This window comes from Streptopelia decaocto (assembly GCF_964273445.1).
Source record: "Streptopelia decaocto genome assembly, chromosome: 1".
Taxonomy (NCBI): domain Eukaryota; kingdom Metazoa; phylum Chordata; class Aves; order Columbiformes; family Columbidae; genus Streptopelia; species Streptopelia decaocto.
In genome coordinates, this window is record NC_138663.1 from 136,314,418 (window position 1) to 136,342,052 (window position 27,635).

Sequence of the window (27,635 nt, forward strand, 5' to 3'; positions counted from 1 at the left end):
GGAGATTTTTATTTATTCTACTTTCCCATCCTGCATTTCTGCAGGCTTGAAGTGAACGGCTGAGATTGTACTGTTTCAAGCACTTCTGTTGTATTTCTGTAAATGGCTACCTATCCTCACAAAATTCAAAGAAACAAAGTAAAATCCTACTTGAGTGGCTTTGCAAACCTACTTCCCTGGAATCAGGTTTTTGTTCAATGAATATACGCCAAAGAGCCTAAAACATTGGATAAACCACCAGCAAGCTTTTCCTTTAATTCTTTCTTTCTTCACCTGAAGTTTGGGGCCAATTCTGAAGGTTATTTGAATGATGTGGACACCTGCCCATGTGGATGGGCATTCAGCCCTATCAGCTCATTTCTCAGAGAGCTTTCAGGTGAATGGTGGGATGGCTCACCAGGGAAGAGCATCATAATGATTTCTAGAGGCATGGCTAAAAGACAGCTAAGGAATCATGGCTGGGAGGTTGAGCCTTGCAGTCAGCTTGTATCAGAGACTAACAGATGCCAGCGTTGCCATGGAATGAATTTAAGGACAAATGTCCCAGGACACAGGGCTAACTATATCATTCTTTCATATGACGCTGGCCACAGAAACAGATGTTTTGCAACTATGGGCAGATAAATGCAATCAGGAAGACCTTGGATTATGCCAAAAGATAGCACAAAGTATTTGTAGAGAATCTGTGAATGCAAAATCCAAGATTTCACAGAAAAGCTCTTTGTCCACCTCATCTTCCCCTCCTATGAGGAACTGCTATTGCTCCTACCCTGCAGAGAAGGATCTGACACACAGAGAAACCTTTTGTCAGTGTTCCATAGAAATGGGCTTTCAACAAAACTCAGGTTCCCCAAATCACGAGGATGGAGCCAGGCTCTTCTCGGTGACAACCAATTATAGGACAAGGAGTAATGGGTTCAAAGTGGAACACAAGAGGTTCCACTTAGATTTGAAAAGAAACTTCTTCTCAATGTGGGTGACAGAACACTGGAACAGGCTGCCCAGGGAAGTCTCCTTCTCTGAAGACATTCAAAACCTGCCTGGACGCCTTCCTGTGTAACCTCATCTTGTTGTTCCTGCTCCGGCAGGGGGATTGGACTAGATGATCTTTCGAGGTCCCTTCAAATCCCTAACATTCTGTGATTCTGTGAAATCCATGAAGTCTACACACTGTCCTTTTCTTGGCCGTGAACCTGCCCCCACATGCCCACTGGATTTAACACGAACAATCTCGTTGAGATTTTGAGTGGAGAGATGAAGAGATGGACTCTCCGGGGACTGTAACAGCCAGTGTCATTCTGATGGAGGAATTCCCTTCAGAGCAGAGGTGAAGCCTAACAGTCACAGATCTCTGTTAGTCATACCAAGGGCAGATAAAATAGATGTGCCTGGGGCTAACAAGGGAACACTTTTTGTGAATGAAAAGCCTTTTTGTTCCTTGATTTTTTATAGCAAAAAGAGGATAAAATGAAAATCGGATTGTGTCTAATTTTAGGCAGATTTAAAAGTTATCCAGACTAGAGAGAAAATGCCTCAAAAATAGCTTAAGTGATATGAAAGTGGAGCAATTGTTGAAGATCTACAAGAACAAAAGGAGAGCAGAAGCCTGGGAAACCAATTCTGAAGTAGCTGTGAATGCTTCATTTTTGCAGCCCTGTCTGATGTGTGCCTGCTTTAAAACACACTCTGATGCCAGCAGAAGCCTGCTCCTGCACCCCAGATCCATGGGGTCCTTCAAAGGCAACCAACCAGCCTGGTGTATACTTCATCATCCCACAAGCTCAATTGTGCATTATACAGCCTAAACACTCAGCAGAAGCCTAGCCAGCAATTGCCACCCGTTGTGGCACAAGTCTTGTGTCTCTCACTAACAGCAATCAGACGTATCCAGGTTTGTCACATCTCTCTCTAAAACTGACTGCCCCTGAAGGGTGCCTCTGTAGTGAGTGTATTTCTGAGGCTGTCTTGCTCTGGCTTCTACCCACACCCCTCAGGCTTCATCATTAGGACTTCAAGTGGCAGGTGAATGTTGAACTTCTGAAAAGGCATGAGCAGAAATTAAGAGGAGGCTTTGGAAATACAACAGACTTGTTGCCCACAGATTTTCAGTTGATATGTTGTGGGTTGTTTAGGTTGGAAGTGAAAGCTGAGGGGATATGTGCTCCTAAGTCACCCAGGAGGTGGGTATAATTTGCCCAGGGAAGTGAGTGAGTCACCAGTCTTGGAGGTATTTAAAAGAGATGTAGATGTGGTGCTTGGGATGTGGTTTAGGTGGACTTGACAGTGTTAGGTTTACAGTTGAATTCTTTTCCAACCTAAATGATTCTATGATTCTCTAATTGCTAAATAATGCTCGCCTTTGACCCCAAATATTGAAATAATCCCAGCCATACAATTAAATGGGAACAGCTGCTTGGGGCAAGAGTTGCATGCGCCATGAAGAGACATCATCTCCCCCCTGGTGTGGATGGAGCAGGGCTGTGATGGAGCAACATGCGAGGAGGAGGCCATGTGTCTGCACATCAATTTGGTGGTAGGAGGAGACCTGTGCCCCCTGTCAAGCTCTTTTCTGCCAGCCCCTTGGTGTGCCTTCTCCAGCAGATCTGCGTCAGCCCTGATGCTGGCCTGCAGCCAGCTGGCCTGCCTCCACCTGCCTGTCGCTGCCAGTCATGGGGCAGCCGTGACAGCCCAGTCAGAGGAGGGGAGGAGGTGAGAGCCTGTGCCACCGAACTTGTTCCCCCCCAGCAGCCCAACGCAGGAGATGCAAGGAAGTGGCTGCCAGAGCTGAGCTCCAGGGAAAGGGGCAACTGGTCACCAGTCCCAGGAAATGAAGAGGAAGCAATATGAGGGAATGTGGCCCTTTCGGCCAACAGGCAGGTCCCAGGAAGGCAGGTGAGCAGCAATGTTCAACATCTTGAGGAGAGCCCTGCCTCCTGCCCCAAGACGCTGGCCTGGGTATGTGCCTCGTGCCCTTCATCCCTCTTAGTACGATAAGGTTTTAACCACTCGCCAGAAATGTATGGGACTTGGTAACTGCTGTGGGCGTGGAAGTTTGCAACATAAGCTTCCCTCTGCTTTGGGATTACACGTCCCAGGGCCAGAAATTATCCTGGTAGCCCGCAAGCAGAGAAGGTGCTTCAGAAAAGAACCTGAATGTCTGGCCAATGCCCCGGGCAGGAGGAGGAGAAGGGAGTCCCAGGAGTGCTCACCTCCTTTGCTGCTGATGAAATGAGACTTCTCCTCTAGCAGTGCAGATGAGGCTCCGAAACTGTTTAACCTGAGATCTGTTATCCAAAGCCTAATCACTGTGATGCTCAAGGGGATACAAAGAGAGATACCCTTATTAAAAATTGCAGTAAATACCTTCTATTTTTGTTAAGCCTTAGTAGGACAGGCTGTGCCTTGGTTCCCTGTACAAGTGAAGTCTGTCCCTTCACAAATCCTGCCTGCATATTCCCAGCATCGACATCTTCCACTCCCTCCCTCTTGCTCACTCCCTCTCTCTCAGATGATGCAGAGTGCCAGCAAGTCCCTCAATGGTGTCATATCTGTCCTTTTTATTCATTGCAGGGTTTATTTTTAGCTTGAAACAACTGCTTCCTAAAAATGGAGTTCCTAATGACACGGGAGCTGGACACAGCTATGTAAGGTATCCAGGGCTTGGCCTGACAGCTTCTCCTGTCTGTCTCTTTGTTGTGAGCCCAGGACAGCAAAGTTTACTGCTCCCCACCAGCCTTGCAGCATTTGGACTGGTCACTAGGAAGGCAGCAGAAAGAGAAACTCAGTTTAAACTTTACCCGGAGCCTTTGGTCTCCCCCCCTCCCCAAATTAAGGAGGACAGGGACATTTACCTGCCCTCTGCTGCACTCCAAGGACTCCCCTATGAAGGCAACTTTCTGGATCCTGGCAGGTTTTTACCTGCTTTTCTGCTGCAAGGCAGAAGAGGGACTGAACTTCCCAACTTACGATGGAAAAGACCGAGTGATCGACCTGAATGAGAAGAACTACAAGCAGGCCCTGAAGAAGTACGACATGCTATGCCTGCTCTTCCATGAGCCTGTGAGCTCTGACAAGGTCTCCCAGAAGCAGTTCCAGATGACAGAGATGGTCCTGGAGGTAAGTGTTGTTGCATGTCCTGGCTGGGGTCAACATCACAGCATTGTTTGGAGCTGTGGAGAGGAGTCACGGGACAGGACAGTCAAAGGGTCTTGTGCATGGTGGGGACTGAGTGCTCAAAATTTTGGCTTTGTTTACTTGGATTTGAGTTAACCACTGGGTTCTGTGAAACCCAGGAAAAAAACCTCTTCTGTGCTCTTCTGGATTGTTTGCTGGGACATAGTCTTTCTGGGTTGTGTGTGAGAAACACAGGCAATAGAGAGTAACCTTGCAAACCTCAGCAATGTGAACTCAGCTCTGTTGAGCTTTCCCTAATCTTCACACAGACCTGGGCCCATAGCTTGAAATTTTTAGGTCCTTTCTCATTCTGTGCAAGCCAGTAACCCCCTTGTATTCTGGATTCAGTCCCATTTTCTGTCCCACTGGGAGCAATCAGCCAAGAAGCTTTACCAAACTGTGCTGCAAATGGGCGTCCTAGCTCCCCATCTCAAAAGCACTGTGTTGATGCAGCATTAAATCCTTTTTTGTTTTTCTGACACTTGGTTGCCTGCTTGGAATCAGTCTGTAGCTGCTTATTAATGTAACCATTCATTTCTGTGCTGAAAAAAAAGAGTGTTGCTAATTCTTCAGTGAAAGAATGATTAATTAATCCTCAGTAAAATAAATCGTGGTAAAAATTACAAAGTAGATCTGTAGCATTCTTTCTTGTAATGTAGCTGTAATCTAGGGAATCATACAGCATCCACCCTAGATTGTTAGGTGCTTAATTCCTACCAGGGGCTTACACATATTCCCTCTTAACTAAAAGACACAGTTGGAAAGAAAGTGAGAATTACAGAAGAAACACATAAGCTTTATTTATCAGATCCAGAGAGAAAATGCATTGCAACTCTAGGAGTACAGCAAAAACTGAAGTAGAAAATATGCTTGCTGAAGGCTGGGACCTGAAAAATTCAGTGTCAAGTTTGAAGTCTATGGACCTCCTCAGCAAGCCTGACAACAAGACAGATTCAAAAACTAATGAAATTTTGCTCACCTATCAGGAAACACTTGCTCCAGGTGAGTGATCAAATAACATTTGGCAAAGAAAAGAAAAAGCAACATTGAAACTCCAGTTGAAATGTTTATGGTTGGTAGTATAATTGCATTGTTATTTAATAGGATAGCTATTTCGTGCTGTGTAGATGGCAAGCAGTTACTAGATATGTATTTATAGAAACCTGGCAGAAGCAGGTATTTGTTTTGTACTACCGGTTTTAGTCCCCACAACAGCTATACCCATGTTAACAATAAGCCATATAAAGAGTCTGATGGCTACAATACAAGCTGTCTTAAAGCTTTTGTTTTGCAGGATTTGATTCAGCATTGAGTACATTAGCTTAGTTCGCTGGTGATTTGGTTTTCAGCTGCCTCTCTGCCCTGGATTTCTTATGTGACCTTGGGCAAGAGATTGAGGATTAGATCCACAGCAGACTTTACACAATTATAGTGCTCCAGTCCACCACTAATACTCAGCTACTAGCTAACTGTGCCACACATCAGCTGTCGCTTTTGACTTTGACCACAAAATTTTCCAAGCACTTGCAATGCTGATTCAGTGCACGTCTCGAAATTTCACAGTACCATCCCTGGACTGGGAGCTGCAGTAGCAGCAATCAGACAGCCCAAGCACAAGAGCAATCTGCAGAATGAGCACTCCTTTGCCTCTGCCACTTGAGGGGAATCAAACAGGGAGAGGGTCTCAGAGGGCAACAGAGAAGATGAGGATGAGTCCTATCCTGCCCAGGACACAGCCCAGCAAGGTGCTAGTGCTCCCAATTTCTGTACTAACTCAACTGTGAGAACATTTCTGAAAGGAGTGGGCAAGCCAGGTTGTAATCTACCCCCTCTTGTAACAACGTTCACCTCCCTGACCTCAAACCATAAGATGTTGTGCTGTGGGGGTCACTCTCGATGTCCCCTGCCAGAGCTTATCCAGCTGTGGGATTCCACCACATGTTCACTGGGACAGAGAGAGGGAAAGAAATGGCTGAAGGGGCTCCATGACAGAGGTATGGAGACATTCACCTGTGAGATGAACTGCCTGGGGTCACTCTCACTGGAAGCAGCTAGCAGCTGAGCCCAGCTCTCTGGTAATTTGAGCAAGTACTCAGAGTAGCAAGCTGCTGGGCAGGTGCAGGAGCAGTGACAGGGCTTCTCCTTCCAACCAAACCTGGGAAAAGTTCACTCAGGAAGGCTTTATGTATCTAATTTCAGTAGAGGGTTCAGGGCTCTGAGTGCTGAAGGTCCTTTATGCCTGAAATTAGGTATCTAAGAGGCAAATGCTCCAGCCTTCACTATTGCCTGCTGACCAGCTTGTGAGGTTCCCAGAGTAGGGTGCTGCCTGTAGTAAGATGTTCCTTCCTAGAGCAGCTCACATTTGTCCATCTTACTGTACTGACAGTTTACTTGCTGATTCACAATGAAATGTGCTGCTTCCACAGCCTGGAAAACATCATGTCCTTAGCCCCTTTTCCATACAACAGCACAGATCTCCATCATTAGGAATAATAGAGAGCCCTCATCCGAAACACACACAAATGTGGAGCTAAGCAAAGACCTGAGCTGGGTAGTTAAGTGTTGTTACGTCCTATTGTCTGACGAACATGAGTGTGTGTGCACATGGGAGGGAATGGGCTTAGTGGATGTTAAGTCCGGAAAACCCACAAAGAATCCACCTTTCTGTTTCTTGCCCACACACCTTAGAAAAAATGTATATAATTCCAAAGAAGAAGAAATATCTTAGACACCAAGAAAAGAACAGGAGAGATCCAGCATGGTTTCCTTGAAGTATGCAGCTCATGGTAGTAACAAGCTCTGACTGGGTCTTCTCCCATGAGTGAGGAGCATGTGAGGCTTCTCAGTTGGGTCCTTTGGTGTCTAACAGAGGTTGAGCTGAGGTGGCAACCTTTCTTTCAGGGCACTTCAGTCTCTTCACTTCCAAGTCCTTGCTCTTCATGAAACTTGTAGCAGCTTTATTCTGCTTGAGATCCCTTCCTCCAGAAAATTTGGCTGAAAGGGGCCAATAGCTAGAAAAATTTCCTTCCCAGGGCAAAACTCCAGCATGCAGGACTGACTGACACTGTCAAAAGTTCAAGGTGCACACCAGCTATCACCAGAAAAGGGATGCCATCATTAGGCTGATATTTCTGTGGGACAGCACATGGGGTCTTTGGTTCCGCATATCCAAGTGTAGTGGGAACTGTTACTGGATTCCCAGGAAGCCCAGGGTCCCTTTCCAGATTAGAAAGGGAATGAAGGTGAAGACCATCATGAAGCAGTTCTGACAGCTCCTGCCACCTATATTGCTGGATGCTAACTGGTGAGGACAGGGCACAGGGACAACCAAGCCCCTCTGGTTGCAGAAAGAGCTTCTTTGGACCTTCCTTTGTACATGACAACAGCCCCAAAGGTGGTAGTGCCAGCCCCTCAGGTCAGGGTGGGAAAGCTGGGGGCTGTCAGGCTAGTCTGTCAGGAAAACAGTAAAAGCAATGTTTAGAGATGCAGCTGCCTGCTGCTTTCTGGCTAAGATGGAAAAGGGTTGAGGAAGGATTGTAATAAGACAACTCGGGGCAGAGATAGCATTAGCACAGGTTGGTTCACAGCTGAAGTTCAAGGGCTCTTCCCAGTTGCTTGCCTTTCTCTTATGACTCCACACTGCACCACTGACTACTGAAAAACACCTGCAGCTTGACTGGGGAAAAGCCTCTATACAGGGCAATGCCAGAGGCTGAACCAGGCAGTTCCAGAGCTAACAGAAGCTATTCGTACTCTGTGGTGATGTTTACAAGAGCCCTGTGCGCGCCATGAGGTGAGCACACTGAGGCAGATGAAACAGCCAAAGACAAGGTTTCACAATAAGTATTTAATAGACCAGTAAGAAAAAATGCTACTTGTCCTGAAAGGTCTCAGCTTTAATGAAGAAGAGGCAAAAGAGGAAAAGACCAAAGTAGTGGAGCTGAGAGATATGAGTTCTGCTTTTCTTCTCCTCCGTAGCTCCCTTGCCATCCTGTTTCACACCACCACTTCTCATACATTCTCCCTTCACAGAATAACAGAACCAAAGCATGGTTAGGGTTGGAAGGAACCTCCGGAGATCATCTAGTCCAACCCACTTGCTAAAGCAGGTTCACCCAAAGCAGGTCACACAGGAAAGTGTCCAGGCAGGTTTTTAATGTCTCCAGAGAAGGAGACTCCACAACCTCTCTGGGCAGCCTGTTCCAGTGCTCTGGCACCCTCAAAGTAAATAAGTTTCTCCTAATATTCAGATGGAACTTCCTGTGCTTCAGTCTGTGCCCTTTCTCCCTCTCATCTCTGAATCTCCCAAATATTGCATCTTCCAGTAGGCCAGACCCTGTTTCTAGAAATCCTGTAGCAAGAATAATGAGCCGTAGGATTAGGGGCTGTCCTGCATTTGAGAAGCTCTCTCCAGCAGTTGAGGTTGTCTCACTGTCACAGCAGGCTTCCTGCAATGCACTCCTTCCTTTACCCGCTCCTTCGCTGAAACTTGCTCAGTCCTGGCTCCCCTGTCGTTCTTCCCTTGTCGTCTGTGTGCATGTGTAATATCCTTAAAGAAAAAAAGAGGTTAGTCAAGCCCAAATATTTTAGGCTCTTCAATGCAACAGCACCCTTGGGCTGAAAATTCATGGAAAGGTGCCCAAGCACAAACCAGTCTGATTAGAAGTAAGAGAAGAGGGACGTGGTTTTCCCTTTCCAGTTGAGGTCTAGGGTCAGCCCAGCCTCTAGCAATAAATGGCGGAACAAGGTGAAGCACCTTAAAATACTTGGCCAGTTCTGTAACACAAAGGAAATTTTATCCTACAAACCTGGGAATATAAATCCATGAGCTTACATTGCATGGGATCCTCCCAGTGCCCAGCCATAGCCAGTAGCTACCTGTGGTGTGAGAGGAAAAGATGATAGATTTTGAATCCAGTAAAAGGCATGGGTTAAAATGGATAAGGCCTACCTCACAGCTCACCTGAGAGCAAGTATGTATATTCAAGTCTTGAAATTACTGAAGCTCGCAGCTCAGGATGGAAAAACTGGTACAGGGTCAGATGGTTTTCGAATAGTTCTACCCACACGGTCTTGAAAACTGTTGAGAGCAGCTGAAGCCCATGAGAGTTCAGAGCCATGTAATATATAGCAAGAAAGCCTTCTCTGCTTCTAATGCAACACAGAAAAAAGTTTACAAGTTTAGGTCTGTGCAGTTTATCCCAGAAATTCATAGGAACCAGGAGATGTGATTCTAGTTTATCCCTATCTCTAGGTAGAGTACAAACATAAACCCAAACCTTTTCTTGAAACACCCTGCTGTTTTTTTTCACAGACTCATATTTCAGTCTTTTTCTTTGAAAATGGGCATGTTAATGAGACAGTGCCTCATTTCCTCGTCTGGGTAGACATGTTATACAAGACATGTTCACAGAAACTGTCAGGTCTCTCGGTTCCTACAGAGCAAGTCCTAAGGGTAGAGACAAGGCACACTTGGATGGATAGGTATGTGTAGAAGTCTACAGTGCAAGTGCCTTGTACATATGTGTAATAAAAGAGGCATTTTTGTTTTCATTGCTACTAAAGCAGTGCCTTCCACTACAGATAGTTAACGCAAAAATAAGGAAGGAAGGGAAAGAAAAGGAAAAAGCGTGCACTGATTACTTTGTCTTTTGAGGCCATGTAAGTAGGTCTCAATTCATAAACAGTCAGCAGAGAAAGAGCACTGATTTTTAGCAGTAGCACTTAGGAGGATTTAACTCACTGACATGCCAGTCACAAAAACAAGTTACAGAGAGGCAGGTACCTGTTTCACAGATGGGCACACTGACATCCAGGGACAAGTATGTGATTTTAGTCTTTCTATATAACAATGGCAGGAACAATTTCCAGTGCTGCTTTTGCTGGTTTTGCCCAGGTTCATGGAAGTCCTTCCTGACAGTTCCCATTAGTGAATTGGTACTGGCTGCATGAGCCATATCTAGCATAAGACCCCACTTTCAGTGTCATACTGCTCTTTGAAAGGCACCTTTCGCAGCTGCTAAAGTATGGTCAGAGAGGGGTGTACTGATGGCAGTTCTCTGAGCAGAGACTAGAGCAGAGACAAGATCTCAGGATCTAGTGGAAATCAAACCGGTTTTATCCAGAGATCAAAATTTGTGCAAATGTCACTTGGAGACATGGCAGGTCCTTGTGAGCTTGGGTTTGCTTGCAGACACAGTGCAAGGCTAAGCCTGCTTAGGCTTTGCAGGCTTTCTCAGCGCTGAAGTGAGGAGCTCTTCTCACTGTCCAGCAGCAGAGCAAAGAAACTCCGTAGGTGCCACACAAGACCTTAAGCTGCATGGTATCAGCTACCCTGCCACACTAGTCAGTTCCCCCAAAAAAGTGCCAGCAAGGGTTTCCCATGCCTTCATGCTGGTCTGGTTCCCAGGAGTCAGGGTCTCACTCCTATATGACAAGGTGCTTTTGCCCTGTCCTCAGTGGGAGGCTTCAAAAGGCTTAGCTTGAGCTCATGCTCTCCTACTCAGTGGATATGTGTGCTGTTTATAGTTTTCATTTCATGTTCTCTGCCCTAGACCTTGACATTTCTCAGGACCCTGCCTACAGGCTGGGGCAGCTGTTGCTCTGCCAGGCAGAACAGGTATGGCGGGCCTTGCGGTGTTCGCCCATCGTGACCTTAACCCAGAGCTTGGTGTGCCAGTGCCCTTAATCTAAAACCAAACTAATCAAAGCCTGTGACTGCCCTTCCTTCATGCCTGAGCTTCATTTTGTGGAGAGAGTAGAAAGGGGATACAATAATTCATTTTAAACACCCAAGAGAGAGAAGAGCTATTTAAGCACAAAGCCTAAGGACAAATGGGCTATGAATAAACCAAGTTTGGAAACTGGGAAGTCCCTAATCATCAGAGGGGAAAGATGTCAAGGGAAGAACAGCCCAATGAGTTTTAAATGGACACCGACCAGGTTGTGATAGAGATTAAATGACATAGTCCTGGTTTGATGACTAAAGATGTCCTTTTGCAGCCTCTGTCCCTGAATAACATCCATGGCCTAGGAAAGAGGTGACTTGGCAAGGTCCAAGAGATCCTTTTCTTTTTTTCCCTCTCCTTTGCACACTGGGATTTACCTACATACATGAGACAAAACCTTGCCGGAGGAAATAGAGCACACAGTAAAGAACTCAGTTCCCGGGGGGACCGCAGAGCAGGAGTTTGCTCCTCCCCTCCCTGGCACCTCGGGACAGCGAGTGCTCCCTCCTAAGCAGTGCTGATGGTGCTCATTCCTCTGCACTCGCTGGTACAGCTTTGGCGAGGGCCAGTTGTTGCATATGATACATCCTTTTTCTGGGAACCCTGTCTAGTCCTGGCAGGAGACAAACTGCTGCCAGCTTAGCAGACCTCTGACACCTCAAAACCTGAGTAATGAGGGCTGCACGATTTTAAAGTCTTCCTCAGTTCTTATTTCTCTCTGCTCACTCCTTGGCTAAAAGGCCTTTCTTGTCTCAAAGACTCCTCCATTCTCCCAGGGTCGGCCCCTCACTGATCCTTCCCATGGATGTAGGGTGGGAGCTCCCATCTCCTGCTATCAGCATTTTGGGCTCTACAGGGTTTCAGAGATCACAGAATCACAGAATGTTAGGGATTGGAAGGGACCTCAAAAGATCATCTAGTCCAATCCCCCTGCTCGAGCAGGAACGCCTAGGTGAGGTCACACAGGAACATGTCCAGGCGGGTTTTGAATGTCTCCAGCGAAGGAGACTCCACAACCTCCCTGGGCAGCCTGTTCCAGTGCTCTGTCACCCTCACTGAGAAGAAGTTTTTTCTCAAATTTAAGTGGAACCTCTTGTGTTCCAGCTTGATCCCATTACCCCTTGTCCTATCATTGGTTGCCACCGAGAAGAGCCTGGCTCCATCCTCGTGGCACTCACCCTTTATATATTTATAAACATTAATAAGGTCACCCCTCAGTCTCCTCCAAACTAAAGAGACCCAGCTCCCTCAGCCTTTCTTCATAAGGGAGGTGCTCCACTCCCTTAATCATCTTTGTTGCCCTACGCTGGACCCTGTGATGCTGCATCACACCCACTTGGTCAGAAACTTGAGAAATCTGGCTTGTTTCTGGGAGCCGGAGGTGTAGGAATGACATGGGCAATGGTTTGCGGAGGTGAACAAGCTGAATATCATGCATGCTTCCCTCCTCCAGCACCAACTGAAAGGAGCCAGCTTGCATCCTGCATGGTCTTCATAGCAACACCCAGCCTTTGCTTTCAAAGCAGCCTCTCTGAGTCCAGAAAGACAACAAGGTTGCAGTGGCCTCACTTTTGTTGAGGACAGCCCCCAGATTGTGCCTCTGGTCTCTGTTTTGTCAAAGAGGAGCTTATCAGGGTAGCCCCCAGGCACCATCCCAGACCCCACAGCCTGGGTCAGCACATGCACACATGCACGCACGCCTGCCCTGGGCTGTCCTTGCCATGCAAGCTGCCCAGCTGAGTCGGCAAAACATCTGTGATGCAGGGCCAGCAGGGACTGGCCAGGAACAGCAGCAGGTGGCCCCTGCACCCCTGGGTGCTCAGTGGCACAGGCACCGGCCCCGGTTAGCTCACTGCTGGGGAGGCTGAGCTTTAGCTTACAGCTCGCTAAAATTAGGGATGCCCGATGCGGATAAAAATACAAACTATGTGAAACCTTTAGGGAGGCAGCCAAAGAGCACAGCATTTGTTTGACTGAGCTGAGTGGCTGTGTGGCAGTTAAAGCCCTGGAGCGGTGTTCTTGGAAGCGTTACCTGCAAAAGCCACCTCTGTGGGAGTGACCTTTACATGTTCCATATTTGGGGACTTGCCTTTTAGTCCAAGGAGCAGTGACCCCCTGAGATGGCAGGTTCAGCTGTAAACAGCCTCTCTGGGCAGCTCAGGTGGTGGAAAAGGGCATGAAGGTGGGATCGATACACTCTCCCCTGGTCCCACTGACAGGAGGGTGGCTTTTCTAGTGGTAGCTGCTCAGTAGGCTTCTGCCCCTTCCCTTTGACCACCATAACGCTTCAGAACTCCTAATCCACCAGCATGAATTATTCAAGAACCCAAAATGTTGTTGGTGGGGTATGCAAGGGGATGCTAGAGGAGGCAGCACAGTATTAGGAAGGACAGATACCCCTCTGCTCTCCAACAAACTGCCCACCAGCTTGAACAACAGCAAAGTCAACCATAGCAGGAACGCATGAGTCCTGCATAAGGATTCAAAGCTTTTGGGGAAATACTCTAGACTTTTACCATCTCCTTCTATTGCTTCTGAAAATAAAAACATAATGTTTTGGGATATATAATCATTGTCATTGCATCAACCAAGTTCTGACCTGCAACATAAACTGCGGCTTTAAAGAGAGTAGGAGAGAAACAGTGAAGAAGCGTAAAGAAGGTGGCATTTCTTGAGGGACATTTCCTCATAATCTCCTGTTGCTCTTCTCCTTGCATTACTTGAGCTCTGTTCTTCCACCACTGCCAGCTAGGAAAACAGAAAGTTCCCCATGCTCAAGAGAAGGTTACTCATTATGGCTCTTACAGAGAATCAAAAGTCCCCAGCACCCTGAGCCGAATCTGAGCAGCTGGAATAGGAGTGGTGACACTTATGCTGCTCTATAACCTAGGATTTCAGAATGACCCTGTGAGTCTTCTCAAATGTCTCAAAGTTTCCCAACATCACACCCAGGTTCAGATAGGTGTGGTGGGTGTGAATGTGAGATGTTCTGGCAGGGAGTTGTTTCTTTCCATCCCCATTATTCAGATTGCCTGTAATTGTTGACACCAGCCAAGATGAGGTGGTTCTTGTTTACATGGTGGTACTTAAGCTTGACTTTGGGCTGGCACCTCTCACACATCCCAGAGGGCCATGCATGCCCTCACGCTCACCCAAATTCAAGTATGGCTATTACTTGAGGGAAGCAGAAGAAAAAAGAAGTGCTCCCAGACTCACACCTCCTTTTCCCAAGGCTGCACGAGACACAGCTTGTGATCTTGTGGCTAGTAAGCGTGCACTGCAAAGTCTTCATGCACACAAGAGGAGGGCTGCAAACCATGCAGGGGATATGAGGTTACAAGCTACCGGGATCTTTGCTCATGCTCTCAGCCAGCTCCGCCTGCCCAAAGATCCTGCTATACCTCAGGGACTGCATGACCAGTTAGGTCCAGTTCTTCCAGGGAAGTTTCACCCCTCCATGCAGCTGTTGAAGCTAAATTACTCGCTATAGAGGCTGACACAAAGGCAAGGGCTCTGGCCGGCCAAGACTTCAAGCGACACAAATTTGAAGGGAGGAGGAGGAGAGGGAGGAGGAGGGGCTGTGTTCTTACATTACAGCTGCCTCTGTCCCAATGTCCTGAGCCAAGAGGATTGTCAAGATTAGAAACATTATCTGCATTCAAATCCCACTAGTATTATGGAATCAGAAAATACTGTAAGGGGATATATAAATGCTTGATACTGTAATGAGCAGGGGGCAACTAGCCAAGCTGCTGTGCCTCTGGCATACTCTGTATTTTGCTGCCTTATAGGGTTCAAATATAGGTGTGGGAATACATCCTCATCTAAGCACTGATCAGACTGGCCTGCTACAGTGGAAAGCAGGGAAAGCACATGCAGGAGCAATGTCTAGCTCCTGCACAGCTCCACTAGAAAAAGCCATTATAGGTACTGACACCCTGGAATGGTCTCCTGCCTCCGGATGCTGACACAGTGGAAAGAACTCCTGAAAGTTTCATGTTGCATTAAGATTCCCCTGGTGCAGGACTCCAGTGCTCTGCAGATGGGCATAGGCTGCACCACTCACCTCATTATCTCATTAGCTTGAAAGTCACGTACTGTCACATGTCTTCTCTTGGGATGGGCTTCTTCAAAGGAACATCTCCAAACAGTTGTACCCATGGTACTACACTTCCTAGAGAGTCTCACTAGGCACAGTCACACAAGCCCTGACACACCAGCAGGCACACCTCCAGCATTACTGTGACTTTTTCTCTCTCCTGAGCCCTAATGAAGTGCACACTCCCACAGTTTCATACAAATAGGCTTTCATCCCTTCACCCACATTTTCTAGACATGTTTGCTATTTCCCAGCAAGCTCCTGTGCTCACAGCTACCTGGCTGCACCCACAGCCCCCACAAAGAGCTACCTTGACACATATTACTCCTGATTAACATTTCCTCTCTTGCAAACATCTCTGCTCATGCCCAACTACTTGTCTGCAGCAGGTGTTGCAACCTCACATGATGAAGGCACATTTCTGAGCTTCTTCAAACACCCCCAAGAAACTCTAACCACCTCCTGTGAGTAGGAGTCAAGAACTATTGGGCTTAAACTGCCTTGACTTTGTCTGGCACATGGCTAACATAGCTGTAAGGAAGTAGTTAGATCAAGTATGGACTGGACCGGACAAGCCTGGACAGTCTTTTTCCCTTGGGCTTTCTGTATCTTACCAGAACCAGAGTCTCAGTGTTGACTCTGATAAACCTCTTGCTGCTCTATAGAATTTCCTCAGGGCAGGGAATTGCTGACAATGTTCCCTAAAGATGATGATCCCGCAGGCTCTGTCCCTTTGTCCCATAAAGGCAGATCTCCATAACTGGGAAGAGAAAACAACATCTCCCACTACCACCTGCTTGCAGATGTCTAGGGAGCTCACAAGAGTTGTCCATCTCTCTTTGTGTTATCAGGTACCAGCTGCTCTCAGGTGCTCTAACATGGATGGCCATGGCCTGACCAGGAGATGGGATGCCAGACCAGTCAGACAAAAGCTCAGATGCTTTATCAATGGATGTGCAATCACAGACAAGTGCTCTGCCCTGTTCAGGCAATGTGCCCTGTAACCACAAGCCCTGAACGTGTGACTTCACCTTCATTTCAAAGCACTGGCAGGGGGCAAGGAAAGAGCAGAGAGACCACGTATTTCTTGCACAACACAGAGCACCCTTTTTGCCTCACACAATGGCATTTCTCCCCAAAGACAATAAGCCAAGTAGCTGCAGAAGGATTAAGGCTGCAGTGATGCCACAATGGCTGGTGGAGTATATGTCCCTCTGGAGGGCTTCCAGACAGGCCTGGGGACACATATTTGGTGGAAGGGAGAAGACCCTTGGTCTCCATCATTTCCCTTCACCCAAACAAGGCCCCTGAGACCTCACCAGGGTGATTGCTATCTCCTCCAGGATTTTGGGGAAGGGCTGGACACTGCCAGTACGGGAAGCTGGCCTGCCCCATGACACCCCAGGGTGCAGGTAAGGGGGCTGCCCCATGGCTTGTGCTCTCTGATGCCTTTAATTGCTGCTGGCTCTTGCAGGAGCCAGGCACAGGAGGAGGCTATTTATAGCAGGGGAGCGAAGGGGCTGCATGGCCGTGGGGGCAGTGCTGCTGGGTGACATTCAAACCAGCTTTGAGGCTGGGGGAGGGTGCCAAAACAGGACCTGGGGGAGGGCGTTCCTCATAAATCAGCCCGCCATCTCTCCGGCCACGGCTTTTCTTCTGCCCTTCTCCAGCCTCTCACCATCAAGCACAGGCAGCTGTGCCCTAATAGGGACATTCTTGTCTTGGAGGCCCCAAACTCCTTGTCTGCATTGCGCTGCCCCCACTTCATCTGGCAGAGTTGGGAGAGGGGACAGTGAGAAGACCATCAGCATGAGAAGCATTTGGGGAGCAGAGAGGAAGAAGGAGGAGGAGGGGGCTCTTACAGCTGCTTGGTGGTCTCGGAGCATCATTACCACCTTGTAGGGTCTCTGGCGTGTTTGTGGTGGGGCTAAGTCAGTCATCTGGTCAGTAAGTGGGCTCATTTTCCAGGGTCACTGCATCTCTACGGAGCCCATCTGGAATTCACAGGGTCTCACCCAGGGCTGCTTGCACCATGGGGAACTTGCAGAGTGTCTCTCCTTTCCTCACATATCTATTTTCACAAAACAGGCAGGAACTTGATATCTTCAAGAGGCCCCTTCGTCAAAAATGGTGGGAATGGGAGGCAGTGATTTTGTGAAGCTGCGAGGAGACAAATGTGAGCACGGCTGGGATTAGACCCATTTCTTTAGGGAAAATAGGGGACAAGAAACAGGAGAGGTGACTGAAGCCTGGACTGGAGACATGAATTAAAGCATTTTATAGGAGAAGTGGCTGCTTTTACAGAGCCTGGAGTCCCTCTGTTTTTTTTTTTTTTTTGCTGGGAGCCTGCTTTGGCCAGCCCATTGCATGTATGAAGGAAACATGATACTGTAGTGCCCTGCATCCCCTTCAGTTTGCAGCCACTGCCTCCTGGCACCAAGCACTTCCAGAATTAAAATGTCCATGGTGCCCACATGTCATGCTCTCCCACAGGAGGCCACTGAGGCACAACAGAGGAGACAGTTTTTGCTTTGTGTCAGTGGCACGGGTCTTTCTCCCAGCCATGCTCACTGTTTTGGTGTCCCCGATTTGGTTGAGAGCCCTCTCCCAATGCCTATGTGTCAAACAGCAGATAACAGCACATGTTATCACCAGCAAACTTGGTGCTGCGACACAGTGGGAAGAAACCCAACCCTTGTGACTTCCAGGCAGCATTATGTCAGCTGGGAGGCAGCATGTGACAAATCCCACCTATTGGTGCTCTCCGAAAGCAGAAAATGGGTCACTTGTGTCTGTTGTGCCATGCGAGCTACCCTGTAGTGTTAATACTGCTAACACTGGGTTCTCTGGTTCGTCCCACAGCTGGCAGCTCAGGTATTGGAGCCCAGAAGCATCGGCTTCGGGATGGTGGACTCCAAGAAGGATGCCAAACTTGCTAAAAAGTTAGGTGAGTCCCATGTCTGATACCTCTGGAATAGCTCAGAGAGGGTGTTAGAGTGATGTCCAACAGCCAGCCTCATAGAGAACAGCCAAATCCTTGTCACCAGGATGGGGAGGGTGATGGTGGCAATTGCACACTAACCACCTGCCCACTAACATGGGCAAGATCAAGTGGAAGCTGGGTGGCAAGGATGGGAGACAGGGTGGAAGCTCACAGCTTGCTGAGTAGAAACTGTAGATAGGTGCCATAGAGTAACTCCATGCTCTTCCTGCACAGAGACAGGTCTGACTCAGCGGCACAGAACCAAAACCTACAGGGACATCACATAGGCCCCCAGATGTCACTGGTCCCATGGCAGAGTGACCCCAGTCACTAATCAGGAAGCCACAGCCTTGCAATGGTCTGACAGCCAGGTGCCAGCCCTCCCTGACTTGCTCCCGAGAGCAGAAGAGCAAACACTCTGAAAGGCTGCTGCCCACCCCTGGAAAGAGCTGCCTTCCGGCAACTGATGATTCTTTTATATTTTAGCCCACAAAGACATATGGAAATACTATGGCATGTAAATACAACAGCACATGAATGTACCAGTAGACTTAAGGTCAGAGACTGTTTAAGCATACTGGACTGTATGCAGGACTGTAATTTTTTTTCCTAAATTAGAGACTAAGTGTGCTGGTGAAAGCTAAACTAAAACTGAGAGCTTCTTCCTCTCCAAGAAGGACAAACTACCAACCACCTTCACCCATGGTACCCTGCCATCATGCATTGCAGCTTATTGCTTCTGATATTGGACCCTCCATCAAGACACTGTGGCAACCAGTTGTCAGTCCAGTGACATACCATTCCGAACTGCCAGCCTGTCACCTGTGGCATCTCTACCATAGGTTTCTAACTCCTTTTGCCAAGCTTAGCTAAGCTGCAGAGTTTGAAGCTCCCTTTGGCTTCCAGCTTACTGTTTATGTTCACATAGTTCAGCCTTCTCCAGGCAGAGAGCACAGCCCACATCAAAGTCCATTTTCCTTTTAGTGTTAGGTTGTTCAAATTTGGGATTATCGGTCAGAGCTAAAACAAACTCCTGGTACAGAATTATTCCACTTGAGGCCAAACTGTGACCTAAATGAAAAAGTTCAGCATTTGGAAAGGAGCTAACACAAATTCTGGCTGAGGTTTGTCCTTTGTGCCGTGAAACATCAGTCAGGAGATTGATCAGTTTGTTTCTAACGGGACCAACACAGTGAACTGAAAATTGTGTTTTCCCAGGAGGCGTTGCTAGAGTAACAAGCAAGATACTCTCTAGTAAAAATGCTTTTAGTGACATGTTGGACACATTTTGTTTCCTGTCTCTTTCTTTCAGGCTTGGTTGAAGAGGGAAGTCTTTACGTCTTTAAGGACGAGCGGTTGATTGAATTTGACGGGGAACTGGCCACAGATGTCTTGGTGGAATTCCTGTTGGATGTAAGCACAGATAAGCTGAGAGCTAGATAAAGCCTCTCAGGGAAGACCTTGTAAATACTCACTTTGCTAAAAAACGTGGCTTTATCTTTATTTGAAATTCCATCCCTGTTTGCTGCACATTGGTAGAGATGATATTTTACAGCTTTCCAAATACTTGTCTGACCATGAGTTCCCAGGAACACACATACCTTTATATGTCCCCAACTACTTTTATCTTAAAGATGTTTTGCTCTCTTTCCTGTTTATGGAGTATTTGATTGGAAGGAAGCAATAATCCCACATAATTAACCGCTAGTCACCCACCTCAGCAAGCTGGCATGCTAACACTGCTATTTGCAAAACATTTCACTGTTTTTTGTTTTTGTTTTGTTTTGTTTTGTTTGTCAAAAGGAAGGATTATTTTCAAATAGATTCCAAGAAGTAGCATTCTCATTCTCATAGAGCAACTAAAAAGAGCTCAGTTCATATGCTGCAAACGATTTGCCCATTTCTAGACACAAGCACACAAAAAAACCTAGACTACTACTGGTTCTTTAGTGAACTTACCGAATTGCACTGCAATGAGTTAGAGAAGATCAAGGCCCTAGGACTTTGTGCTCTCAGGTAATTTTGTGCATAGGTACAACTATATACTCAGCTTCCTGCCTAAAAATGCAAAAGAGATGCCGACTCCCTCATCAACATTTTGCACTACTCTTTCTTTACATTTTAGTCCTAGGAGAGGCAACAGTCCAAAAACATGGTCTTTGATTTGTAGGGAAAACTTTTTGCAGCAGCATGGTTTTCCTTTGAAATGAGGCTCGCTTTATGAGCAGCCATGCAAAAAAGCAGATAAGAGAGGTGAGGCAAGCAGCAGAGCCGGCAGGGTTTGTTCCCCAGGGTGGCAGGTTGCCTAAATGGTCACCTGAGGTGCAGGAGTGCTGGTGGGGAGAGGCACGACCGGGGAACAGAAACAGCTCCGTAGGATCTTATCTCTCCTATGGCAATGTCTGTGGCTGTGTGCATCAGGTTTTGCGGCCAAAACACATGTGAGTGGCTTCAGGGACAGAAACGGGCATCTACCCAACCACAGGAGGCCACAGGCAGGGCAGGGCTTTGCTGCAGCCCTGCAGTGTTGGGAATCCTGGTTGCCATGGCTCAGGGCACTGTGGCAGCAGGGACCTGCACAAGCTGCTCTGGAGGCAGCAGAGGCATAACCACACGCTGGAGCGTCACTCGCAAGGGGTGCAGCAAAAGGCATTTTGTGAGGCTTTGTTTGCTGTGTTTTGTGGTGTGCCACTGAAAATATCATGTTCTGTGAACAAAGGAAAAGAGCAAGGATTTCTATTTGTGTGTTTTCCACTCAAGAGGGAAAATACCCAGCAAAACAGGGAAATAAAAACAAACACACCTGTGGTGCCTCAGCAGCCTCATCTCAAAGGAAAACAAATCCAGAGATCCCCTACTCCTCTCTAGGCTGTAGAGTGGTCTGCCTGCATTTTTTTTCTAGTGAAACCATACTTGATTTACACCAGTCTTACTGGGCAAAATACTCAGACCAAATCTTATCACCAGCAGTGGCTCGTTAAGAAAACAGAGATTAAGTTTGGGCTTAATGACAGACTGAAGAGGAAGGGCCAAAGAACTCTGCATGGGAGAATCAGCCAGGAAAATTCACATCCAGACTTTCCACTGCTCCAAAACACTGTTTGGCCACACTCTAGTGTGCCGGTTTAAATGTTATCCAAAAGCAAGTTCTTCACAATGACCTCTTCCAGCAAATGACATTTGGAAACAAATACATCCATCATTCACAGAAGTTCAGTCCCCATACTAGTTGCTTTCAAATGCTCTCCCTTTTTCTCAGCCTCACTAAATCCAGCTGCAATTGTTACCCCTTGTCACTTGACACAGCAGGTTCTTCAGCATCCATCTGGGTTACCCAGGCTTCTTGCAGCTCCCCTCTTGATGCTTCAAACTCTGCAGTGATACTACTAACAGCTCCTTCTGAAGGTGACCTGCGTCTCTTGGTGCCTCACATTAAGGCAGAGAGCACTAAGTAGAGTTTCCAGCAGCAGAGAAACTGGGTGACCTCTTTCTCCTAACTTAGATTGCTAGTGACACACACTGCCAGGCACAGGTTGGTGCTGCAAACTGTTGCATTATCAAATGCGTTTGTCATGGCAGCTGCTAGAAGACCCTGTGGAGATCATAAACAACAAGCTAGAGCTTCAGGCCTTCGATCAAATTGACGAGGAAATCAAACTCATCGGCTACTTCAAAGGAGAAGACTCTGAACGTAAGATGAATATGTTCCTCATGGGGCTTGGAGCCTGGCTGGGGGTGCTGGGGTCAGGTGTTCCACATGTTCTTCTAGATGAACATTAAGGGTGGTAGGGGTATATGGCAAACTGTAACAGTGCCAAAGTTGCTGGAGCATGAGGTGGGGTTGCAGGAAAGTTTCTGTTGTTGCTATGCATGAGCCTGTTCCTACACCAACAGCAGTGACCCTTCTGCAAGGTGCCTGCTGGCAGAAGGGGGTGATAATCCAATATCTCCTGAAGTGAAGTAAGTCTACCTCACCAAAACCAGCTGAGGTTACAGTTATACTGGGTAAGCACGTAAAGGGAGCAAAGCTCCACCTCTTATGAGCAGTGAGCCCAAATGGTTAAACAAAAAGGGAGAGGGGAATAAAGAGAAAGAGAGGGAAACACATTAAATACTTTCTTGGCAAACATGAAGCAGCAGTAAGCAGGATGCCTTAGGGCAGCCCAGCACAGGCACTGACCTACTTCTCCTCTCTGGACCCTGAGACTGAAAAGAGGCTGGTCCTGTGCCCTGAGGGATGTGCAGCTTGGGGATCACTGCGAGCAAAACCATCAGCTTCCATGAACCTTGAGAAACCCTCATGCGAGTCCCTCCTCAGCAGCACCAGCGGGCTCATCTGCCAGCCCCAAGCATTCCCCCTGCTCACTGGGCAGTGCTGGCCGTGTGCACTCCATGCTTGCAAAGCTTGGCTTTAGCAAAAAGACAGGTATTCCTACCTGAACAAGCAACGTATCACCAGGTCTGCTGCACCACAACAGCCATCCATCTATCCCTTCAGTTTTCTCATCAGCTCAAAACAGGTTGCAGGGCAGCTCGGGCAGGGTTGTGCCTCTTACGCTGTTCAGTAACAAGTGTTTGGAAGAAAGGTGGGAAATACCTGTTGCAAACAGCTTCCTCCAGGCTGAGAGCATCCTTACTGAATGCAGCTGAGGACCTGATAGCAGTAATGGTAAAAATGTCCCTCGCTCCTGCCCCCTCCTCCTGCAGCAGGAGTGTGCCTAATCATGCTTGGTGAATATTTAGAGAATGGCAGCAATAATTAATATTGGAGCAACTCTATGTATTTTGCAGGCTGAATTACTGCTTTTGCCAGAGGGCAACTGCAAACAGCCTTATCAACAGGCTGGAGTTGTAACCCCCAGACCTGCTTTGCAATGCTGCTGATTTCAGCCCCAGTTAAGCATGGTATGCCGGGATCTGTAATTTTTCTGAGTGCTGTGGGGCTGCACAACGTGTGTCCTGCTCACTCCTCTACTCCACTCCGGTGAGACCCCACCTGGAGTTCTGCATCCAGCTCTGAAGCCCTCAGTATGGGAAAGACATGGACCTGTTAGAGAGGTGCAAGAGGAGGACACAAAAATGATCAGAGGGCTGGAACAGCTCTGCTGTGAGGACAGGCTAAGAGAGTTGGGGTTGTTCAGCCTGGAGAAGAGAAAGCTCCAGGGAGACCTTATTGCAGTTTTTCAATACTTATTAATAAAAGCAGCCTGTAGGAAAGATGGGGAGAGACTTTTCAGAAGGGCATGTTATGACAGGACAAGGGGTAATGGTTTTAAACTAAAGGAGGGTATATTCATGCTCAACATGAGGAAGAAATTTTTTACAATGTGGGCGGTGAAACACTAGAACACATTGCCCAGAGATGCAGTAGATGCCCCATCCCTAGAGACATTCAAGAAGCTGGACAGGGCTCTGAGCAACCTGATCTAGTTGAAGATGTCCCTGCTCATGGCGGGGCGGTTGGACTAGATGAGCTTTGAAGGTCCCTTCCAACCCAAACTATACTATGATTCTGTAATATGAAATGGTCCATGTTTTTAAACCCTGGAAGGGTGGAAGAAACACAGTGCTGTCATCTGAGGTATTTTGCAATAATTTATATTTGTTCTTCCCTGGTGCCTTCTGTGCTGATCAGACAGGAGCAGCTGTCTGTGAAATCTCTTTTTCATTCCCTTTTTCTCCTTCCAGACTACAAGGCATTTGAAGAAGCTGCTGAACACTTCCAGCCATACATTAAGTTCTTTGCTACCTTTGACAAAGGGGTAAGCATGCACAGATCTCACTGTGGGAGCTCACATATTTCACCACTAATTTTCCAGAAGCTCAGGATGTTTCCAGATTTAATATCTGGCTCCAGCTTCTCATTTTCATTGTTCCTGTAATTTGTGATATTGATGTTCACATTTGGATTTGGCCTGTCACAAGATAAGAAGCCATTTATGCAGCATGGAGGCAGGTTCTGATCCGTGTTTGGAAACCAGTCCCATTAGGCTTGTGGGACCTTGACTCTGGCCTTGCTCTGCCCCAGCACTTGAGACCAGTAGTCTAGAGAGCATCAGTGGTTTTCTAACCAAGGAAAGATGCGTTCATATTTTGCTGGTCACTCCTAAGAGTGCACACTCTGAAAGAGAGCAAGCAACTTGATCTCAGCTCTGCCACCGGGAGAGACTCTGGGTGGGCAAAAAAGCACGTCAGGCTCACTCACCTCTGACCATCTGCACTGCAACAGGTTGCCAAGAAGCTAGGTCTGAAAATGAATGAAGTGGACTTCTATGAACCATTTATGGATGAACCTGTTCACATCCCTGACAAGCCTTACACAGAAGAGGAGCTAGTTGAATTTGTGATGGAGCACAAAAGGTACGTGATGTACAGGATGGTCCTGGCCATAGGAAGTAGGTAAAGGTGTCTTTCATTGCAAGAATGTCCCTCTAGGGCATCCCTGTCAGTAAAAATCAGTATGATGACCACTTTTTTGGCAATTTCCTGATCCAGGTTTGAGATTTTGACTGGTCCTTTCCTCCTTCCAGAGGTGGAAGTATCTGTGCAACAATCAGAGCCAACCACCAGCTTCCCCTCTCCTTTTCCCTGGTTAGTTCTCCCTCAAAGAGCAGGGAGGCTTGCAGGCACCGGAAAGCAGAAGCCTTACCCTACTTGCCCATGCTTTTATTTTAGATCTGTACAGGAGATGATCCTCTCCAAGGCCTCTAAAGCCAAATCTAAGTTCTGTCCAGTTCCCTCCTTCCCCAAAACAGCCTCACTTAATGGGTATGTCTCTCTCCTGATGTCAGATACATCTGTACGCAGCCTCTGAGCTCAGACCAAGCATGGAGGAACTGTGATGGGCTAAGAAGATCCTGCTGACCAGGAGCACAGAGGGGAATCCACTGCTGCTATGGCTGTTTTGGGCCTCATGTGGCAATGGTGCTGAGCACCTGCAGTGTTTGATCAACTCAGCAGGAGCTATGTATGCTCTGTGCTTTTTGCAATCAGGTTTATTGCCCAGTTGTTCAGCGACTTGGCCACCAACAGTCTAGAAGCATCTGGAAAGGCTGATCCCCTGTAAAAGCATAGGGGTAAATGTAAGGGCACACCTACCTATGAAGTGCTGTATTTTTACACCCTTAAAAATACAGCACAGGATTGTCACACAGGCTATCTACTGCTCCTGCAGCTGCATATCCCAGCAGGCATTCAAAGGACCAGAAAAGAGTTTAAGAAAAGCAGAGCCATTGATACTGTTAGGGGACCACAAATCAGGCTGAGCTGGAGGTTTCTGTTCACACAAAGATGGTTTAGAGGCAGGAGATCACCTCCAGAACCAGCAGGGTCAGCAGTCTTAGAAACAGATCTCTGCTTTTTCTGAAATATGAAGGGGTCCTCTATCTCCATGTACTCACAGGTCACTTTGCTGGCCTCCTGGACTTCCTGATCTCAGTTTTTTCCATCTTTTTCCCCCAAGCTCTTTCTGTAATGCACCAGCATCAGAAGGCCGATTAAACAGTCAGCTAAATGCTAGCCTAACAAGGCAAGCTCTCCAACAGCACAAAATTGCAGTAGAAGCCCCCTAAACCTTACATATTTCAAGATGCTATATGGTGCTTGGTAGGAGGGAAGGGCTGGACCATTTATTTTGCCAAAGTGCCAAGGCTCAGAAGGGAACTGAAAGGAATCTCATGAAGTCAGATGCCTGAAATCCCAAACCTGTCAAGGTTCTGCCATGGCAGGGAAAAAACCTTGGAGCAACAGTGATATGTTCCCAGCGGTTAATTCTGAGTCTCTTGGAGAAGAAATGTTTCTTCCTGCCTTGTTGCCAGTAAAGGACCTAGAGCCAAAGGCTGAAAGTGGAATTAGTCAGACAAGGAGATGATCAGGCCTGTAGCGGCAAATGAAGAGATCTCAGCACCTGCCGTGTGCTCCATCCCTGTAGACAACTTGGCAGGATCTTCTTCTCTGCAGGAAGGTGTAGAGGACCACTCATCTTCTCCTCCTCACACAGCAGGCTTTATCACTTCACCCCAGCCAGCAGGCATGGGCTGTCCCTCTGCTAAGGTGCAAAGCCCCACTGGCACCTCTCCATTGCCGAGAAGGAGCTCTGTCACATCACTGGGGAAAGTACAGCACAGGAAAGATGTGGAACTGTTGGAAAGGGTCCAGAGGAGGCCACAAAGATGAACAGAGGGCTGGAGCACCTCTGCTATAAAGACAGGCTGAGAGAGTTGGGTTGTTCAGCCTGGAGAAGGCTCTCGGGAGACCTCATTGCACCCTTTCAGTACTTAAAAGGGGCCTGTAAGAAAGATGGGGACAGACTTTTTAGCCGGGCCTGTTATGATAGGACAAGGGGTAATGGTTTTAAATTAAAAGAGGGGAGATTCAGGCTAGGCATGAGGAAGAAATTTTTTACAATGAGGGTGATAAAACACTGGACTAGGTTGCCCAGAGAAGCTATGGGTACCCTAACCTGATCTAGTTGAAGATGTCCTTACTCATTGCAGGGCAGTTGGACTAGATGACCTTTGAAGGTCCCTTCCAACCTAAACTATTCTATGATTCTCATACGAAGTTCCCAGTGCTTAGAAACACCCAGGCTCTTCGGCATGCTTGAAGCAGCCCTTCCAAGAAGGGCACCCCGCTGCTGTGCCCAGGCAGGTTTCACCACCTCTTCCTCCAGCCCTGCACAGGAATTGGGATTTGCTGAGCTTTCAGTGTAGCCATGAGATGGGAGCTGCAGTGGGTGCCCAGGAGGAGCCCGTAGGCAGCCTTCTGGCTGATGCTTCCCTGCGCAGCTGCCGGCAGTGGTGGAAAAGTCCAGCCTCTCCCAAGCAGGTCAGGAACCTGGTGTTCAACACAGTGGGCTGACTCCTCCAAGGTCAACCAGCAAATCAGTGTCCAGCTGGGGATGGTGGCCAGGTGCCGTGACTCCAAGCTCTCAGCCCAGATTTTGCTCTCGGCTGAACAAATACAAATTATGCAGTAGTTCCTCTGCCTGCAGCAGAGTGTATCTGGGTTTATGCCCATTTCACATGCAAAATCGTGGGGGTGGAATCCCTATCCCATTCTCTGTAATTGTGTAGCAACATGAAGCTGAATTCTGTTCCGTCTTACTCTGTTCCTTCCAGCATCAGGGAGTAACCAGAGTAAATCTTGATTCACTCTGCAGCCATCAGTACACGTGGGTGTGATAAAATCTTTCTCACTGAATTTTCTTTATCTAAGAAATGCCCCCAGAGAATGGCTAGGAAAAACATCTTGAAAGCCAGGTACAAGTTCATAGTGCACATTCACCTGATATAATCTCCGGTTTCTGACAATTACCAACAAGTAGACTCACTGCATGAAAAACTGTATCCCTGATCTTGTGCTTAGTGACTATTTCTTCCATTTCTATAGTAATTTTTTACCTTATTTCTATTTTGATACTGAAAGTATCCAATTGTACTGAGTTCTGTGGCTGAATTATGCATTACATCAAAAGAGCATTTCTATTTGTTCAGTTTATACCCGTTACCTAATAATTTCCCTGTGTGCCTGCTAGCTCTTGTGTTAAGAGGAACAATGACTAGCCATTCTGTTTCGATTTTTTTTTTTTTTACCACTCCCACTTTTTTAGAGACCCTGCCAATATCCTCTTCATTCACCTCTTTTACAAGAT

General features: G+C 47.4%; 1 protein-coding gene across 1 annotated transcript in view; it reads left to right on the forward strand.

Annotated features, from left to right (window-relative positions):
* The first annotated feature begins 3,674 nt into the window (after positions 1-3,674).
* The window catches only part of CASQ2 (calsequestrin 2), a 35,401-nt gene continuing 11,440 nt past the window's right edge, over positions 3,675-27,635 (forward strand). Inside the window, exons 1-6 of the mRNA XM_082076000.1 lie at positions 3,675-4,116; positions 17,863-17,947; positions 19,296-19,396; positions 21,563-21,674; positions 23,672-23,745; positions 24,213-24,343. Coding sequence (XP_081932126.1) covers positions 3,883-4,116; positions 17,863-17,947; positions 19,296-19,396; positions 21,563-21,674; positions 23,672-23,745; positions 24,213-24,343 — 737 coding nt within the window. The 5' untranslated portion in view covers positions 3,675-3,882. The remainder of the gene's footprint in view (positions 4,117-17,862; positions 17,948-19,295; positions 19,397-21,562; positions 21,675-23,671; positions 23,746-24,212; positions 24,344-27,635) is intronic.